The 18,109-nt window shown below is 48.5% G+C and overlaps 1 protein-coding gene across 3 annotated transcripts; it reads right to left on the bottom strand.

The window, feature by feature from the left end:
• Positions 1-8,718: 8,718 nt before the first annotated feature.
• Positions 8,719-17,509, bottom strand: ABCF3 (ATP binding cassette subfamily F member 3). 3 transcript variants are annotated; one of them, XM_082693062.1, is made up of 21 exons: positions 16,018-17,509; positions 15,641-15,788; positions 15,421-15,500; positions 14,868-14,914; positions 14,580-14,677; positions 14,357-14,479; positions 13,923-14,189; positions 13,526-13,606; positions 13,380-13,439; positions 13,225-13,281; positions 13,092-13,114; positions 12,933-12,988; positions 12,617-12,817; positions 12,443-12,519; positions 10,890-10,934; positions 10,679-10,811; positions 9,986-10,074; positions 9,801-9,892; positions 9,483-9,615; positions 9,265-9,352; positions 8,719-9,177 (listed from the first exon to the last, which is right to left on the bottom strand). In XM_082693062.1, the coding sequence occupies exons 1-21, from the start codon at positions 16,088-16,090 to the stop codon at positions 9,019-9,021; spliced, it is 2,130 nt and encodes a 709-aa protein (XP_082549188.1). In that variant the 5' UTR covers positions 16,091-17,509; the 3' UTR covers positions 8,719-9,018. The 3 variants fall into 3 exon arrangements, with proteins under 3 accessions (XP_082549188.1, XP_082549189.1, XP_082549190.1); XM_082693063.1 differs by having other exon boundaries at positions 14,395-14,479; positions 16,018-16,180; XM_082693064.1 differs by lacking the exons at positions 14,357-14,479; positions 14,580-14,677; positions 14,868-14,914; positions 15,421-15,500; positions 15,641-15,788 and having other exon boundaries at positions 16,018-16,135.
• Positions 17,510-18,109: the final 600 nt, after the last annotated feature.

Here is an 18,109-nt window from a genome sequence, read left to right as displayed (position 1 = left end):
AATATATTTGCTCAATAGACTGTTTTGTAGCCATGGAAGTTTTTAATTATGAAAACTAATAGCAAGTACAAAAAAGGAAAAATGTTTCTGATATAAAAATAATGTTAACTTTATTTTTTTAAAGATTTTATTAGAGAGAGAGAGAAAGCATGATGGGGGCAGGGAGGGGCAAAGGGAAAGGGAGAGGGAGAAGCAGACGCCCTGCTGAATGGGAAGCCCACTTCGGGACTCCTTCTCAGGACCCTGGGATCATGACCTGGCCGAAGGCAGATGCTTCACGGTCTGAGCCAGCCAGGTGTCCCAATAATGTTAACTTGAAAGACAAATACAACACAGCAAGGGTACCATGACTGTAAAAGTGCAATTGTATGTAGTGTATTCATGAATAAAGTTCTTGTAAAATACTGTGAGTAATTTCCCCCTCTACGTTCAAACGCTCTTTGCTATGTTATCTTCATAACAAAAAGGGCAAGGACTGGTCATTGGGAAGCATGGGCTGATACTGAAGAAGGGGAGCACTCCGAGGGAGCTACCAGGAGTTTGGCTGAGGTGAGCCCACTCTGTAAGGGGAGAACTAAGGTAGAAGTAAATGGGGTTGCTTGCGGGTAGCCTCCTGCTTCAACTTGGCTGGGCTAGAGTACCTGGTAATTTAAGCAAACACTAATTAGTAAAGTTTCTCTAAATTTAAATAGGTCCGTGTTAATATGAAAAGACCAAAGTGACATTCACATCATGGAGAATCCAAAACAACCTGTAAATGCAGAGAAAGCAGTGTATTTATTGCCTAAACCCTAAGTTTTCTGCAAGTTCCCAGCAGCTGGGCACTTGTGTTTTTATTCCTATGGCCGTGCCTGGCTCAGAACTTCTGCTTCCTTATTTAATCTGTTTCACGGTGCATTTATCTGGCTCCTTTTTTTATTTCAAAAAGCAAAAATACAAGCAATAACAAGATAAGTCTCTTTTGAAAGACAGATAACTGGCAGAGGCTTTTGCATCTCTGAAATGCAAATAACTTCAAATCAAAGAACTGATCCTTATAGTTCTTTTGGCCGCCCCACCTTCGGGAAATGTACTGGTCCTCAGGAGGTAAGAAGATCAAACTCGGGACACATGCATCTTTTCTCTTGCCTCCCTCCCTCCCCTCCCCACCCAGTGACCACCCAACTCCCATCTTCCCACCTCATTTGGCAAAGCCATATAGCTCTGCTCTCCAGCCCTGAAGCTGGAGCTGATCATTCAGTTTGATTCTCAGAAGGTAGCTTACACCCTCATTTCCAGTTTCCTGGGGGCCAATCTGGGGTTACCTCCATCAGCTGTTCTCAGTGGGGCTCTTTGGACCTGAGCTGGTTGCTCCCATACAGCCCTCTCTAGAGAACTGCTGTTGCACACACCCCATGAAGGCATGTAAAAGTTGTTCTGTGAAGAACCCTCCAGTTGTCGAGGGAGGGGGTCTCTCTGAGCTTTACCTCTGGACTATGTTCGTATCAGAATACTGACTAAATCAAACCAAGGACAGGGAACTGGTGTGCCCATTTTATAGAGGGCAAGGCTAAACCTCAAGATTAGCCTTTTGGTAAATGTCAAGTCAGATGGAATGTTGTTTCCTTGAACACCCACACACCCCAGACTAAACTTTCCCAGCTGTCCCATTCTGAGTGTATCACTGACGCATGGCGTGCTTACATACATGTGCCCAGATGCTTCTAGGTAAAGCAGCTAGCGTCCAGAGAGGCAGCCTTGTAAAGTCCAAGGCAGCAGACCATCATTTCCCAGGGCACAAACAGCCCAACCTGGGCTCTGAGAAGACAGTAAGATGGGAGCAGAGACCTTATCCCTGAAGAGAGGCTAGGCTAAACAGAACAGTGTTTTTTTTTGGGGGGCTGGAATCAACTAATTTGGATTGGCAACTTTAATTATTTAAGGCTAATCAGAAACTGTGATTTGTGCCATATTATGTTTTTGATTTAATATTAATGGGAAAATAATTAACAAATTAGGTTTGTTTCATATAATCTTTTGAAACATGGCAGTATGCCCCAGGAGGGCTGGCAGGCTGCTCAGATGTGGCACTTCTCAGGCCCTGGTACTTGCTGAGGTCACCACAGCACAGAGCGGCTCCTCACCACCTCAGGTGCTAACTATCAATGTGGCCGAGGTGCCTTGCTGTGCTATGGTGGGCAAGCTGGGGCTTTGGGGTCACTCTGACCCCTCAGCACAAGCCCATATCAGAGTCTCATGAGCTGGCTGGACCCAAGCAAGTTTTCTTTCGCTTTTTAACTTTTTAAATTTTTTCTAGGGCCCCATTTTCTCACTTATAAAGATACCTTACTGGTTTGTAGTGAGAATTAGTCAATTCATGTAAAATGCTTAGAACAATGCTTGGTACATAGCGCTCTGTATACTATTGTTAGATCAAGCCACAGTCTCAGATGAGACTGATATATAAACAATATGTCAGTTTATTAATGTGTCATTAGAAATGCAGCTGAAAGAGACCTGAAAATCCAACTTTTACTCGTCAGTACATCCTCTCTGGATGAGAAAGGCCATACAAGCCAAGTCACAAACCAAAGAATCCAGAAGAGGGTGGAATGGAGTGGGAGAATTAGTTGAGAAGGCTCTGGGGCCTGTGTTTGCAAGCTCCGATGGACTAGGGCATCGAGGGCCTCTGAAAGCAAGACCCACTAAAAGGTCAAGTCATGAGGTAGAGTCTGCCTCCTCCCAGCAGATCTGGGGACCCACTGAAAACAGCTGGTCTCTCATACCTTCTCTTCTCCACTGCAGGATCCTGGGATCGAGCCCCCACTCGATGCAGGGCTCGATCCCAGGACCCTGAGACCATGACCTGGGCTGAAGGCAGAGGCTTATCCTGCTGAGCCACCCAGGTGCCCCGATCCTGGCACTCTTGACCTCAATCACACTTCACATATTGTTCCAATCACTTATTCTTCCTTGGCTAATTGTGGCTCATTCACCTAATAGTTCTTAAATGCCTCCCCAACCCTGACACCAAACCATAATGTACAACCTCTTGAATGACTTCTATACATCTATAGATGTATAGATGTTATGATTTCTATACATCTCTATACATCTCAACCATTATTTATTGGTTCTTACTAGTTTTTTTTTTTTGGAAGATTTTTATTTATTTGACAGACAGAGATCACAAGTAGGCAGAGAGGCAGGCAGAGAGAGAGAGGGGGAAGAAGGCTCCCCACTGAGTGGAGAGCCCGATGTGGGGCTCAATTCCAGGACCCTGGGATCACGACCTGAGCCGAAGGCAGAGGCTTCAACCCACTGAGCCACCCAGGTGCCCCTGGTTCTTACTAGTTTTACTCTAGGATAACTGCTTCCAAATCCCGGGAGTGCCATGCATCTGTTCTGACTGTAGAGTTCGTGGAAGAAGAAGAGGACGAAATCTTTGGGGGGTGAGAAGGTTCAGAATGACTATTCTCAAAGTCCCTAGCTGTCAAGAAAAATCTAGACTCCTCTATTGATGGAGAATTCCCAATTTGGAACAAAGTTTTGAGTGATGAACAGATTGAGTATAGAACATCCAAAAAGAACTAGAGGAGGCACGTGTGTATATGCATAGAAGAATCTAGGGGGAAAAGTCTTTGCAGTGGGAGACGAATCCAAGGAGGAGTGCTTTCTAGGCCTAAAGACACAAAGTTGGAGGTGTAGGTACCTTTCGGGTTGATTGTGGCACCATGACTAAATACAGTGGTTTTTAGCTACAGGGCATCATAAAAATTACCTCACTAAAACCCAGTAAAGTGGTGAAGGTTACAACAAATATCATCATCATAATGGCTAACATTTATGAACCAGTGGGCCCATGATGAGAGTTTTGCTTGTATTATCTGATTTAATAGTCACAATAAACCTAGAGTATAAGGACCATTATTATTCTCATTTTACAGATCAGGAAACTGAGGCACTGAGTAGTTTCATGTGCCAAGTGACATAGCCAGTCAGTGATAGAATCCAGACTCAAATGCAGTTCTTTCTGATTCCAGAGCTAGCTCCCTAATTTACAAGTTAAAACAAGTCAGATTCACACTTACCCTCATCCCGGGTTCAAACACTTCCCCAAGAGGACAGAAGGGCTCCTGACCCTGGGCATGCTCAGGAGAATGTCACATATTATACAAAGAGCTCTGGAACAAAGCTGCAAACAGCTGATCTGGAGAGATGTGGTGAGGCTAGAAACCCACACACCTTGGTTCTTGGCCCCTTTCTGCACAAAAACAAGTACCAGAACCTGAGCAAGACACTCAACATTTTTCTGCTTTAAGTTCTTGTTCTGTAAAATGGGAATAACTCAGCATGAGCCATTTAACACAAGGGGGAAGGAAAAGTGGGAGGAAAAGACCAAAAGCGAACATTTGTGAAGCATTCCTCAGAGTTAAAAATGCTGTAGTGTCGGTTGACAAACATTTATGTACTCTAATTTAGGGTTTCAAAGGCCTCTCTATATACAGTAAAGCAGAAATCACTTCCAAACCACCCATTTATTTAACTTAAAGAAAACAGAAACCTAGAATTACCAACAGGGCATGACGTATACATATTATACATATTATAATGGGCTTAAATTATACGGTGATTTCTGCCCAACTCCATGCGAGTCAGCAGGTGCTAGGCAGTCTTCTGCTGCTTTCCCACACACGTGCTTTCTGATGCCTGGTGCAGCCGACAAGGATGGCTGTGGGGTGGCCCTCCTGGGGTGACATCTTGACGATGGCCCTGAGCATGTGTGTTCTCATGTCTGATTCCATATCTCTGGAGGAGGCTCTAGGCTGCTGCCACATCAGTTCTCCCATGAAACGATACCCTTTGGATCCACAGCACTTTATATGAAGTTTATGAAAAAATTTATTCAGTTTAGGGGTGCCTGGGTGGCTCAGTCGGTTCAGTGTCTGCTTTTGGCTCAGGGCATGATCCCAGGGTCTTGGGATCAAGCTCCACATCAAGCTCCCTGCCCAGCAGAGTGTCTGCTTCCCCCTCTTCCTCTGCCTGCTGCTCTGCCTACTTCTGCTCTCTCTCTCAAATAAATAAACATCTTTTTAAAAAAGTTATTCAGTTTATACAAAACCTTGTTTTGGTTAATCTATCCAACCACCCAAAGAAGCAGGCAGGACAAAGTGCATTATGCCCATTTTACGGCTAAGGAGAATTTACTCCAGAGAGGTTGACTTGCCCAAGAGGCCCTCAGCAGTAGAGCTGGGCTAACCCACCCCTCCATGAGACTCCAGTATACTGTGTTTTCGGATCTCCAATGACCCACTGAGCACCTACCATGTCTGCCCCTGGGCTGGTACGCCCACTCATCAGCTTGCCCTCCTGAGAGACGCTTGCTCAAACCTCGCCTCTCTCCTGCCTTATGCAATTAGTGATGAGTTTTATGTGTTGGAATTAAGAAGTGGACCGGTCAGCCTGTCACAGTAGGACCTAAGTAGCAGCTGTGTGAAGAGCTGAGGTCTAGAACCAGCCTGCCCTGCATCCAGGCCTGCCACCCACTGTCAATTCTGGTTCCTCATCTGTAAAGCGGGGATCAGACTGCCAGTTTGCAGGGTTGTGAGGACTGATTTAGTTCAAGTAAAGCACTTATGATGGTACCTGTTACAAAAGACCCCAATAAATATTAACTTCTTTCCTTAGCATTGTGCTGAAAGGAACAAGGGAAGGTTTAAAAGGATCCCTTTTTAAACTCGGAAGTGTCCCAAAGCTTTCCTTTCACTTATTTCAAGACTCAGGACCAGAAGCAGCAGCTCTCCCTCATTTGGGCAGTGCTCAAAACCTCTGCTGAGTCTGCTCACCACACTCCCAGGTCTCTCCTCTGCCTCCATCACCCTGACCCCATGTCCTTAGTGCCAGACTTTGGTCATGCCCTCCCTGCTGGTCTCCTTGCCTCAGCTCTCTCCTCCTCCAATGCTGTTCTCTACTTTTTCTCACATCAGTTTTCCCCAAATATTCACTTACCAAGCATTTTAATTGAGCTTAGATGATATATGGAAGATGCAAAAATGAGCAAGCCATTCAAGGAAATCCAGGCAAGCTGGAAACTACAATCTTGATTAATAACTGCACGCAGCTTGTCATCGGGCAGCACATGGTGCTGGGAAACCCACTTGAAGCAACTCAGGGTTGAAATGAAGTCCATTGCTCCAGGTTTGAAGATCCCTCACAGCCCTGCAGTCAGGTTATGGATCTATCCTGTGGGGCTGCCTGGTACCTCCTGGAGGCTGTCTTCCAGTCTACATGCTCAGGCTCAAGCATAGCCAGGATGCTCTGGTGCCAGGGGGGTGTTACCTGGTTTGTGTCTGTGGGGAGACCAGACCAGGCCCGGGGAGCAGCTCCTAGTAGGGTGTTCTGTTCCAAAATGACAGATCAGGCTGGGGCATGGCCAGACAGGGTAAAATGCACCTTCTCTCCTATTCTGCACTGAAGTTGGCCTGGAAACCAGTGAGCGCTTAGCAGAATGACTGCATCAAGTAAATCTTAAGACAGTGATGGCACACTGGAATGAATAATTCTGTGACTGGCATCTTTGAGCGGCATGTAGATAGATACAGAGACCCATGGCACCCTGGGCCACTAGGAACTGGCCAGATTGTCTGAGAAGGCATCAGTGAGAGTGGGAGGGCCAGCAGAGGCAGGGAGGCCAGGATTTCAATGAAGACCCTGCAAATTGAGGCAGTCTCAACCTTGGCAGCTCGGGATTGGTCTAACAACTTTACATAGGCAGGGCAGCTCCATCTCCAGCAGCTGTGGAAGATCAGCTTCCCATGGCTGGGGATAGGGTCTCCATAGCTGCCATGATGGGCTACCTGGAGTGATCATGGGCAGTCTTTTGTGTCGCCTTTCTCTCTCCCTGTCCCATGCTCTCTGGGATGGAGCCGGGTGACTTTGTCCACATTTTCCATCCTCAAGACAACCATCTTTTGCCAGCCACCCTCCTCTAACTTCCAAAAGTTCACTTTACACATTTATTGTGGGATCTTTCTCAGTTCATTTGTCCCACCTTTCCGAAGTCTGGTCACATAGGCTTGTACTGTCATTTATAAAAACTCTTCATGTTTCTTCCATGGAATCATAAAATTGGAAGCTAACCCAGAGGCTATATTGTGTTCTTCCTACCCAAGAGCCATTCTCTAGGGCCTGGCAGGGCTGAGCAGTCTGAGACGGGAAACTCACTCTCCAAAAGCAGCCTGAGCTATTTAAAAAAGTCTTCCTTCCTTCGAGCCCAAACCGGTCTATCTCTGGAGTCACTCAAGAGAAAATTTACCTCTTTTCTCATAGTCTTCAAATCACAGACTGGTCACCCACGAATCACTTTGAGCACTTGTCTATTATATGCTTGCAGCTAATCCTCACAAGTATCCTATCAAGAGACCAGGGAGGCAAGTGTTCAAAAAGGTTCAGCGATTTGCTGTGGTTACCCAGCTAATGCTGGCAGCTGGGACTTGATCTCGGGCCCAACTCCAAGGCCTGTGCTCTCTGTACACAAAGCCACCTCCAAAGCAGACTCTGCCACAGGACCCTTCAGCTGCATTTTGACTCACTGGGGAGTTGAGGACTCCTAAAGGGATTCACAAGTTACTGAGGGGTGAAACAGTAACAGGCAGGCGTGGAGCCTACCCAGGTGTCCCCTGACTGGCCCACCTGCAGGCCTGAGCCTGGGAATTTAGAGGGGGCTGGGAGAAGGCTCTCAGGACTTTGAGGGTGCACCTGGCCACAGACAGGGGCCAGACGTCTGAGAGGATGGATGCTGAGGTTGCTGCCTGCTGAGTGGCCCTTTGGCTAGGTTCTTATGGCCATCAGCACCTGTTCCGCCTAGGTAACAGAACCTTCCCATCTTTATTCTCCTTTCTTCCAAAACAGGTTCTTTACCCCAACTACCTATGCACCACAACAGCCTCAGGGGCTTAGACTCCTAGGTCGAACTCTGTCAATTCTCCACAGGGGCCAGCCAGCTCCTTCTGTGGACTGTGGTTTCTCCATTATCTCTTGGGAATGCAAAGTTCCTATTTTAGTGTCTTCCAACACTTATAGAGAGCAGCTAACTCCTCAAGAAACAGTATTTATAAGTCATACAACCTCTGTTAAACATCTCTCTGAGATCGCTTCATTGAAAGACAAAGTGCTGTTTCTTCCCATTCGACCCCATTCTCAATTCTCTTACTTCCCAGGCCCCTTCTACATGGTTTGAGGGAAAATAAAGAACATGAAATCACCCAAGCAAAATGGGGACAAAGAGAGTTTCTTGGTTTCTCTTCAGCTCCATCTAAGGGTCTAGACCAGAGAAGCAGGGGGAGCCTACATCAGAGACCACTGGACTAAGCAACTGACAAACCATGATTTGTCAGGTTACAGCATCAGTTCATTCCCATGAGGTGTGGGGCTGAGGCAGCAGAAAGCAAACCTTCAGCTAAGACTGTGCCTGGGCTGCAGCAACCAGCAGCCCAGAGTTGTACCACGTTATCCTTCATTCCACCAGCTCGGCCCACCGGATGTCAGGCAGGCAACCTTGGAGCCCTGGCGGCTTTAATGACGTCTCCTTTCCTTCCAGAGACAAGACTCGTGCTGCCATGGGCTTCATCTGCATGACTGATACAAGTGTTACAAACACCCCAAACCCCAGAGACCCCAGCCCCCAGCAGAGAAGCGCTGCAGCCCTGCCGGGGAGCAGCACACACGAGGCCAGGGAGATGCAGGGGCAGATTTAATTTACACAGCAGCCACTTGGGGCCCAGCCAGAGCTGGGGCAGTAGGGCAGATCTATAACCAGAGGGCACCTCTTGCCCTTTCCCTTGAAGCCCAGTCCTCACAGACACTTAGATGGGGCTCCCTGGGTTGTGCAGAGGATGCTCCAGTCAAAAGGAGATTCGGAAATAAGGCTGTCCCCAAAGCTGGGGGAAGTCCGTGGCCTGGAGATGGTCGCCTACACGGTGGCCCAGGGGTCTGAGAGTCCAGTCCATGTCCCGGGCACAGTCCTCACAGCCTGTGGCCCTAGAGGAAGCCCTCACGGCGGAACTGTTCCTGGAGAAGGGCGCGGTACTGGTCAAACCCCCCCTCGACCCGGGTGACGCCACCGCCTTCGCACACCCACAACTCCCGGCACACCAGCCGGATGAAGCGCTCGTCGTGGGACACCAAAATCACGCCACCCTGAAAGACACAAGGCCGGGAGCACTCAGGGGCACTTTAGTGGTGCTGAAGCCTGGGGAGAGGTGGGCAGCCTGAAGGCACACTCACCCTGAAATTGTTGAGAGCACGGCCCAGAGCCTCAATCGTCTCCATATCCAGGTGGTTCGTCGGCTCATCCAGAATGTAGAAGTTGGGGCTGGAAGGCAGTGCCCAGGGAGGCAGGCAGTTACGGGGCTTGGGAGAAAATGAACTCCCCGATATGGAGACAAGACAAACATTTTCCACTACGCGAGATGGGGAGAGGAGAAGAGAAGGCCAGAGCTCACCAGGGCATGGTCATCTGAGCAAAGGCTACCCGGCTCTTCTGGCCTCCGGACAAGCTGGCAACAGGGCGCACGGCCAGTTCTCCAGAGATGCCATACCGGCCGAGCTGGTGACGATACTCCTCCTCAGGCCGCCCTGGAACAGGCCTCACGCCATCAAGTGGGTTCTTGAGCTAACTCCCTCCCATCACCCTCCCCTCAGCCTTACCTCAATGCCCATGTCCTTATACCTAGACTCAGGGCTCGCTGCTCAGCACCCCACCCCAAGGCAGGCCTAGCTGTAGGGGTCCCCTCTTTCCTCCACTAGAGTCCCTACAGTACCGGGAAACCTGCGGGCCAGCAGTTCCACTGCGCTGACATTCAGGTCCAGCTGCTCTACATGGTGCTGGCTGAAGTAGCCAATCTTCAGATTCCTACAGGCAGAAACAAAGGTGGAAAGACAGGGTGGAAGGCAATGCCCATAAAGGAGTGCAGCTACAGAGTCGCTGGGGACTGGGGGGCTTTACCTGTGAGCATGTCTGATGCCCCGAACAGGTGCCAGGTCCCCCATGAGCAGCTTCAGCATGGTAGACTTCCCAGCCCCGTTCTCCCCAACCTGTCAAAAGAACCACGAGAATGCTGAAGAGTTGTCATGGGCAGAACACAGAAGCAAAGATGAGCATTGGTTCTGACCAATGACTCCTTCAACAACCAATAAAATAATATTAAGGATCTATATAAATGAAGGAACTAGTAAAGTCGTAAAGGAAACTGACAGCTGAATACCTACTAAGAGCACGGGGTTTAACCCTCCCAAGAACCAAGTAACGCAGCTGCTATCTCACAGGGTTTAACTCTCCCAAGAACCAAGTAAGGCAGCTGCTATCTCCATGCAGTAATTGAGCTACCACTCGGCAGAATCAAGACTGGATATCTGACCCTGAAGCCCATGCTATCTCCTCCCTGCTCCATGGTCTGAGGAAACTCAGATCTGAGACTAGGAAGATAAACTCTTGCTCTACGTATTCTTTAAGTACCACCAGCCAGGCTTTCTAGCTCTGCAGGAAGTAGAGCAGGGAAGTAGAGCAAAGTCCTTGGCCCAGGCCAACTCCAGCTCCTGCATACCACTTCCCTTTGCTGCCGGAGGACCTGGGTCAATCCATACCACATGCTGGGGTGGGAGAGTCTCAGCTCTCGGAACAGAGGAACAGCAACCATACCACACAAATGCGGGACTCGAGATCAGCAGAGACGGAGAGGCGGCTGAAGATGACATGCTTAGGATCATAGTAGAAATCCACCTCATCTAGTTGCAGAATTGGCGGTGAGAACTTCTCAAACCCATCCGGGAACCTGCAGGAGGAGGTGGTAAGGAACATGGGAGCAGCCAGAAACATGAGCTCCCCACCAGTTTCTCGGCCCAGCACTCACTTCATCACCACCTCCAACTCCTTGTCCACAGGTTTCAGCTCTGGTCTGAGGAGAGAGGGGGCAGACTAGATTTATGGCTTTAAAAACTAACTGTATTTGTTCTTACTACACAAGTAATGTATGTTCAAAGAAAACTTAGAAAAAGCTTGTACTCCCACCATCCAGACTATATTCTTATTTTAGAGTACCTTCTTCTAGTTCACTATATATTGAAAAATAGGGTTATCCTTTCTGTAGGTTTTTGGCCTACCAGTTAAGACACCGTGATAAGTATTTCAATGTCACAAAAACTTATGTGCTTTTGATTTTAGACTCCCCTCCCTGTGCTCCCCACACCAGCACCTCTAGAAAGGTTGATTTCAGATTAAGCCCCCAGTGTTCCACATCATTAGTCATTAAAGAAATGCAAATCAAAACTACAGTAAAATATCACTCACACCCACTAGGCTGGCTAAAATTAAAAAGACAGATAATAGGTGTTGGCAAGGATATGGAGAAATTGGAACCCGCGTACATTGCTGGGAGAAATCCAAAATGGTCCGGCTGCTTTAGAGAACAGTTTGGTAGTTCCTCAAAAAGTTAAACATAGGGGTGCCTGGGTGGCTCAGTGGGTTAAAGCCTCTGCTTTCAGCTCAGGTCATGATCCCAGGGTCCTGGGATCGAGCCCCACATCAGGCTCTCTGCTCTGCAGGGAGCCTGCTCTTTTTTTTTTTTTTTTTTTTTAAGATTTTATTTATTTATTTGACAGAGAGAAATCACAAGTAGGCAGAGAGGCAGGCAGAGAGAGAGAGGAAGAAGCAGGCTCCCTGCTGAGCAGAGAGCCCGATGCGGGACTCGATCCCAGGACCCTGAGATCATGACCTGAGCCAAAGGCAGCGGCTTAACCCACTGAGCCACCCAGGTGCCCCAGGGAGCCTGCTTCTTGCTCTCTCTCTGCCTACTTGTGATCTCTGTCTGTCAAACGAATAAAAATCTTTAAAAAAATAAATAAATAAACATAGAATTATCTTGTAGCCTAGCAATTTCACTCCGAGGTACATACCCCAGAAAACAGAAAACACAGGTCCATATATAAACTTGTACACAAATGTTCAGAGCACTATTAGTCATAAGAGCCAAGAAAGAGGAAACTTCCAATATCTCTTGACTGAAGAGGCAATGGACAAAATGCTGTACGTCCTTCCAATGAAATATTACCTGACCGTAAAAACAAAGTACAGATACACGCTACAGCATGAAAGAACCTCACCAACACTATGATAGGTGAAATAAGTCAGACACAAAACATCACATTATAGGATTCCATTTATATGAAATGTCCAGGATAAGCAAACAGATTAGAGAAAATAAATTAGGGGTTGCCTAATCCTATGGAGAGCAAGACTAATTCCCAACAGCAATGTAAAATGCTCTGTTTTCCTGTTGGAGAGTAGACTAAGGCTGGTTTCTAGAAAAGGGGAGACTTAGAATGGGAGGGCAAGGGGTGGCCGGCAAAATGAGGGCAGAAATTAAGAGACTAGGAGTCACGGCCCGGTCAAGGGCACTGTACTCACAGCTTCTCCAGCATTTTAAGTTTACTCTGCACTTGAGAGGCTCTGTTGGCATTGTAGCGAAATCGGTCAATGAAAACCTGTGGGGACATGAGTGTAGGCACTGGTCAGGTTCCCTCGCTCCTACAGACTCTGGCACCCATGGGATGGGGCCCCCAGCCCTGCCTATCCCCACACCTGGATATGCTGGCGATACTGCTGCTGTGCCTCATACTCCCGCTGCTGGTTAAGCAGCCGCTCTTGCTTGCTCTTGATGAAGGTCTCAAAGTCTCCCCGGTATCCATCTAGTCGCTGGCTGTGCAGGTGGATGATGTCTGTGGCTATGGCATTCAGGAAGTTGCGGTCGTGGGAGACGACCAGGATTGTAGAGGGCCATGTCTGAGGAAGTCACAGGATGGCAGACCCAGTTTGGGAGAGCAGTCAGCTTCCAACCCCCCAAGTGTCTTAGAGGCAGACCTCCCCTGGACCTACTCTAACATCTGTAGGCACTCACTTGCAGGTAATTCTCCAGCCACAGGATGGCCCTTACATCCAGCATGTTTGTGGGTTCTGGAAAGATGGGGGAGGACATATTTGGGATTGAAGAGCTACAGAACTTGGATGTTGCCATCTATCCCTACCCCAAAGTCAGGGTTCCCCCTTTCAAACTCACCATCTAACAGCAGAAGATCTGGCCTATAGAAAAGAAAAATGTAACCCTTAAGGTTTTAGGTCAGCAGCTCACGACCTCCCATGAGCCAAGCCCCATCCTCCACAGTATCTGTACACAGGCCCCAGAGACTCACCTAGCAAACAGAGCCCGGGCCAGGGCCAGTCTCATCCTCCAGCCACCTGAGAACTCCCTAAAGGAACAGAGATCACATCAGGGGTAGATATTTACCAAGAGAGGCAGAGGCAACGTCAACAGTGCTGACAGCCAAGAATGGCAAGGGCCACTCACCGGGTGGGCTGCTGCTGCATTTTAGGGGTAAAGCCAAGCCCAGCAAGAATGACTGATGCCCTAGAAGTGAAGAAATTTTAGAACAGCTTGAAACAGGTGACAGAAGGGAAAGGAAATCTAAAGGAGGGAAGGGGAATTTTAAATACCTGGCAGGTGCCTTGTCAGCCTCAATCTCCTCCAGTTTGGCATATACTTCCGCCAACTGTGCAGCTTCTGAGCCCAATGCCCTGGAGTGGGAATGGGAGGAAGGGCACTCAGCCCGAACGGGGGCATTCTAGGTGGAATGCCCTGTACTCTGTGCAGCTGGAGAGCAGGCTGCTCACTGCCTTGTTGCCAGGACAGGAATGCACTACAGAAAGCACCTGCTCAAGTCAGTGAGGGCAGTGGGCAGTGTGGAAGGAACAGGGCGTTATAGCTCCACAGTGTCAGGTTCTAAGCTCTGCTGATTATTAGAATGAGAGTGCCAGTTACAGACTGTGGCACTATGACGGGCACTCTCTAAAGAACCGTGGCTGCCGGTCATTTGCCATCTGTAGCCCTTACCTGCCAGTGGCAATCTGGGCGCTGAGCTCCCGCTCCCTCTGCAGAAGGTCTTCCCTCACGGTGTCACTTTCTAGCACACTCTGCAGGGCAGGGGTGTCGTCTCCAGCAACCTCCTGCTCCACGTGCAGCAGGGAAATGTGGGCAGGAACTCGCAGGCTCCGAGTGGCCAACATCTTCAGGAGTGTCGTCTTCCCCAGCCCATTTCGACCCACCAGCCCATAGCGGCGGCCCCATGCCAGGTTCACATCTGCTCCAGCCAGCAGTACCCTGCAGGGGTAGGAGGAAGAACACAAAGGGTGCTGCTCTAGAGACAGGTATACAACAAATTTAGCCACAAAAAAAACAATGTTATTTTAAGCCCCATTTCATCTGTCCAAATTCTCCTTTAACTGGAAAAAGAAAAGCATCACCCCTCCCCACGGCCACTCCCTCACCTATCGCCAAAAGATACATCAAAGTTCTCAATTCGCACATCATACGATTTGTTCTTGCCAGATGATTCCAACCGACTCTCCTTTCTGCTGCCAGCCTGGCTGGCTGATGCCTCTTCCAAGACTCTTTCAAAGAGAGAAACGATGGCTTTTAGCACTCCAAGCCACCCTTCCATCCCAATACAGACTGCTCTGTTCTCTTCTCAGCACTTCTTGCTAAACTCACAGAGGAGTGCTGGTCTTGAGTGTGTCCTTCTCTGAGCGCTTCTCCTGCTTTGCCTTCAGTCGAGCCTCAGCCTTCTCTAGCTTCTTTGCATTCACAGTCTAAAGGTGCAAACACAACCATTTCAGCCTAGGCTGGTAGGCTCAGAAAGGAGCCCCAGAAAGAACATCTTAAGTTACCCTTTCAGTGAAAGACATAATCAGAAACCCCCAGAAAAATCCTCCAATATTTAGACAGTCAATTTCTACCCCCACTATAGACATGGACCCTCCCTTTTTTCCTTCTCCTCACCGAGGACTGTTCCCTCTTTAGCAGTCCTGGAAGTTTGGTGCCACAGTCTGTAAGCGATAAGAAAAGCAGTCACCTTCTCCCTGAGGGAAGGGAAACTAACATTTTGAGTAACTAATATAAACCAGACACAGACAAAAACATTTAAAGGAAAACCTTACAATTCCAGAAATAGCTATTATCCTCCCCATATTTCAACCAAAAACAAAAACAAAAACAATTCCCAGATTAAGAATACAGAGACTGAGGCAGATAAGCAACTCCTACAAGCTCACACAGTTGATTAAAAAGCCACAGAACTGGTAAGTAAACCTAAGTCTGTCCAGCTCCAAGGCCCATAAGATTCCTACCCTACCTAAGAGCTTGGAAAACTCTCCAACCCCATTCCCTTCATCAACGACCTCTTCTGCCCTCAGTAAAGACACCAACTAGCTTCTACATCCTCATTCTTTTGAAAAGGTACCAAGAGTCTTGGGCTCCAGGGCTGGCTGGCTGGGGGAGGGGGAGGAGGCTCAGACAGGGCAGAGAGCAGCTAGTTCAATCTTCCCTTTCTCACCGTAGTTTTCTGTTATCTTTGACAACTGGATGGGGGCGTCTAGTAGCACCTGGCTGTTTCCCTGGGTCTGTGGCTCATCCCTTGAGGGTAGGAACAGAAAGCGCAGAATTAGGAATTGAAGAAAAACCTCTATGGCCATCAGACCTTCTTCCCTTACGTCTTGTCTCCTTACCGTCCGCCTTCCCATCGTCCCCACGAATCCCCCTACCCTGGCACGTACAGGCGCAGAGTGTTGTACATGCGCTGGCACACAGCCCTGATGCCCGCGTCATCCTTGCTGTCCCCGGACACCTCCTGCAACAGTTCCCCCACCGCTTCCACCAGGTCATCCACAGACTCGAAGTCCGCGCTGCCGCTGTGCAAGACGCCTGGCCCGGGCGTGGCAGGTCGAGGAAGATAACGGGTAGGGTAGACATACAAGCAGTTTTAGTCCCCGAAACACGGTCCCACTCCTGGCTCCAGACCTAACCGGCCCTCGGGACAAGAGGTCACGCAAAGGAGAGGCCTAGCAGTGGTCCCCGACATTGCCCTCCCTTAGCCTTTCTCCCAGTGACTTTCATTTTGGCCTTCCCAGCGCGCAAATTCCGTTCGACTCACCCGTCACGTAGTCGAAGACCTGTCCGTCAATTTCGGGGAACTCGCTCCGCAGGATTTCAGCGCAAGTCGCCATGTTCCAGTCGGGCTCCCGTCCGCGCAGGCGCCGTTAGACCAGAGCAAGACGCGCCTCCTGCCGGTCTCCCAAAAGCTCACCCCTTCTTCCAAAGCGCATGCGTAATGGTGACGTAAGAAACGCGCGGAGTGCCCGGAATCCAGTGGACTGCGTGAACGGGGCTGGAGGAACCGTGCGCAAGCGCCGCTCAGAGCCTACGCTCTAGCTTCTCTCTCTGCGCTTGCGCAACGCCGTTTCCGCTGAAAAACTCGCCACATGTGCGGTTCTCGCTGTCTTCTGGGAGCTGGAGTTCCGAGATGCATCTGCAGCGGGTGCAGGGCAGCCCGGGGCTTATCAGGGCGCGGGTGGGAACCTCCCAAGAGACGGGCGGTTGATAAAGCACACGGGCTCCTTTAGGCGCTTCTGTGTCAGCACGCCCAGCCGGGTCCATTTTGGAGGCCACCGAGAGAGAACTTTGCTGACTCATGCTTGGTCCTTGGGCTCTCAGAAGATCCCTGCACAGTTCTGAGACCCATGGATTTTGTTCTGGTCCCCAGGGCCTATGGGCTTCTAGTATTCGCCAGGTGGCCAGCTTCCGTTCTCTCATCTATGACAGATCAGGGGACCTCTGCGAATTGTGCTCACCCAATTCTAACATCACCCCAGGGTACAAGACACCACCAAAGGGCTAGAAAATGAGGTTAGCCAGTGCAAATTCACTGCTATTTATTCCCTACCTACACACCAAAAACAGACTTCTCTGCACCAGGAAGCTCAGCAAACGAGTGTATAAAGCTACTTCCATTGATTCCTTCTAGAAGTTAGGAATTTTCCCCAAATGATGTTACTGCTTTACATTTAACGTGAATATTCTTCCAACCTAGCTCTAAGATCTTCACCTAAGACACATTATCCTTTTGCCATTAAGAAGGATCAATCCAACTATTTAGTTAAAAAGGCTGGGGCACCTGACTGGGTCAATCAGAGGAGCATGGATGGAACTCTTGATATTCAGGGTCCCAAGTTTGAGCCCCACGTTGGGTGTAGAAACTACTTAAATAAAACTTAAAAAAAAAAAAAAAATTGAAAAGCTAAGCTACTAGATCTAACAAACACTTTATAGGTAATAGATGGAAAGATTTTGATAGGTAAACTACTTCTTTGACAACACTGGCTTCTTTGACAACACTGCAAGAGCTGAGAGAGAACCTGTGGTTTATAGGATTTAAAAAGCGAGGGGTGGGGCGCCTGGGTGGCTCAGAGGGTTAAGCCTCTGCCTTCAGCTCAGGTCATGGTCCTAGGGTCCGGGATTGAGTCCCACATAGGGCTCTCTGCTCAGCAGGAGCCTGCTTCTTTCTCTCCCTCTGCCTGTCATTTCCTCTGTTTGTGATCTCTCTCTGGCAAATAAATAAATAAAATCTTAAAAAAAAAAAAAAAAAAGTGAGGGGTGCCTGAATGGCTCAGTTGGTTAAATGCTGGACTCTTGATTTCATCTCAGGTGGTGATCATGGTCATGAGACCGAGTCCTGTATTGTGCTCTATGCTGGGTAAGGAGCCTGATTAAGATTCTCTCCCTCTCCCTCTGCTCTTCCCCACTCTCCTATAAACAAACAAACAAATAAACAGCATTCACTGACCACAGTGGACCTTGTTTAGATCCAGATACACGTTGTAAAAAATTCCACAGGACTCTTGGATTAAGTGTGAACACAAATCATGAAATACTAAGGAACTGGCCATGAGTTGATAATTGTTAAAGTTGAATGAATGATAGGACATGTGAGTTTATTATATTTTGATACTTGTTTGTATTTGAAATTTTCTCTGATAGATTTTTTAAGTTTAAAATGGCTGCAGTCAAACAAGGGAAAGATAATGAGGGCAAATTTGTTTGTATCTGCTCCAACACGCCAGCAAGGTATGGAATACTCCTCTCAAGGACAAGCTCATCACAAGATTCTTTGGAGAGGGGAGGTTACAGAAAAGAGAATCCCTTTTATCAGGGAAGCCTGGGTAATTGGGTAGAGGAGAACTGAGGTC

This window comes from Mustela nivalis, assembly GCF_964662115.1.
Source record: "Mustela nivalis genome assembly, chromosome: 1".
NCBI lineage: Eukaryota > Metazoa > Chordata > Mammalia > Carnivora > Mustelidae > Mustela > Mustela nivalis.
The sequence above is the reverse complement of the archived record's forward strand: the minus strand, read 5'-3'. Positions and strand labels throughout refer to the sequence as shown.

Bases quoted from the DNA above. Each gene is read 5' to 3' on its own strand.
- ABCF3 (XM_082693062.1), bottom strand. From the start codon at position 16,090: ATGGCGACTTGCGCTGAAATCCTGCGGAGCGAGTTCCCCGAAATTGAC. The intron at 13,440-13,525 runs GTATTTAAAATT...CTTCACTTCTAG, and splicing joins GCTGACAAGGCACCTGCCAG to GGCATCAGTCATTCTTGCTG. The intron at 13,115-13,224 runs GTGAGTCTCTGG...TCTTTTCTATAG, and splicing joins GCCCGGGCTCTGTTTGCTAG to GCCAGATCTTCTGCTGTTAG.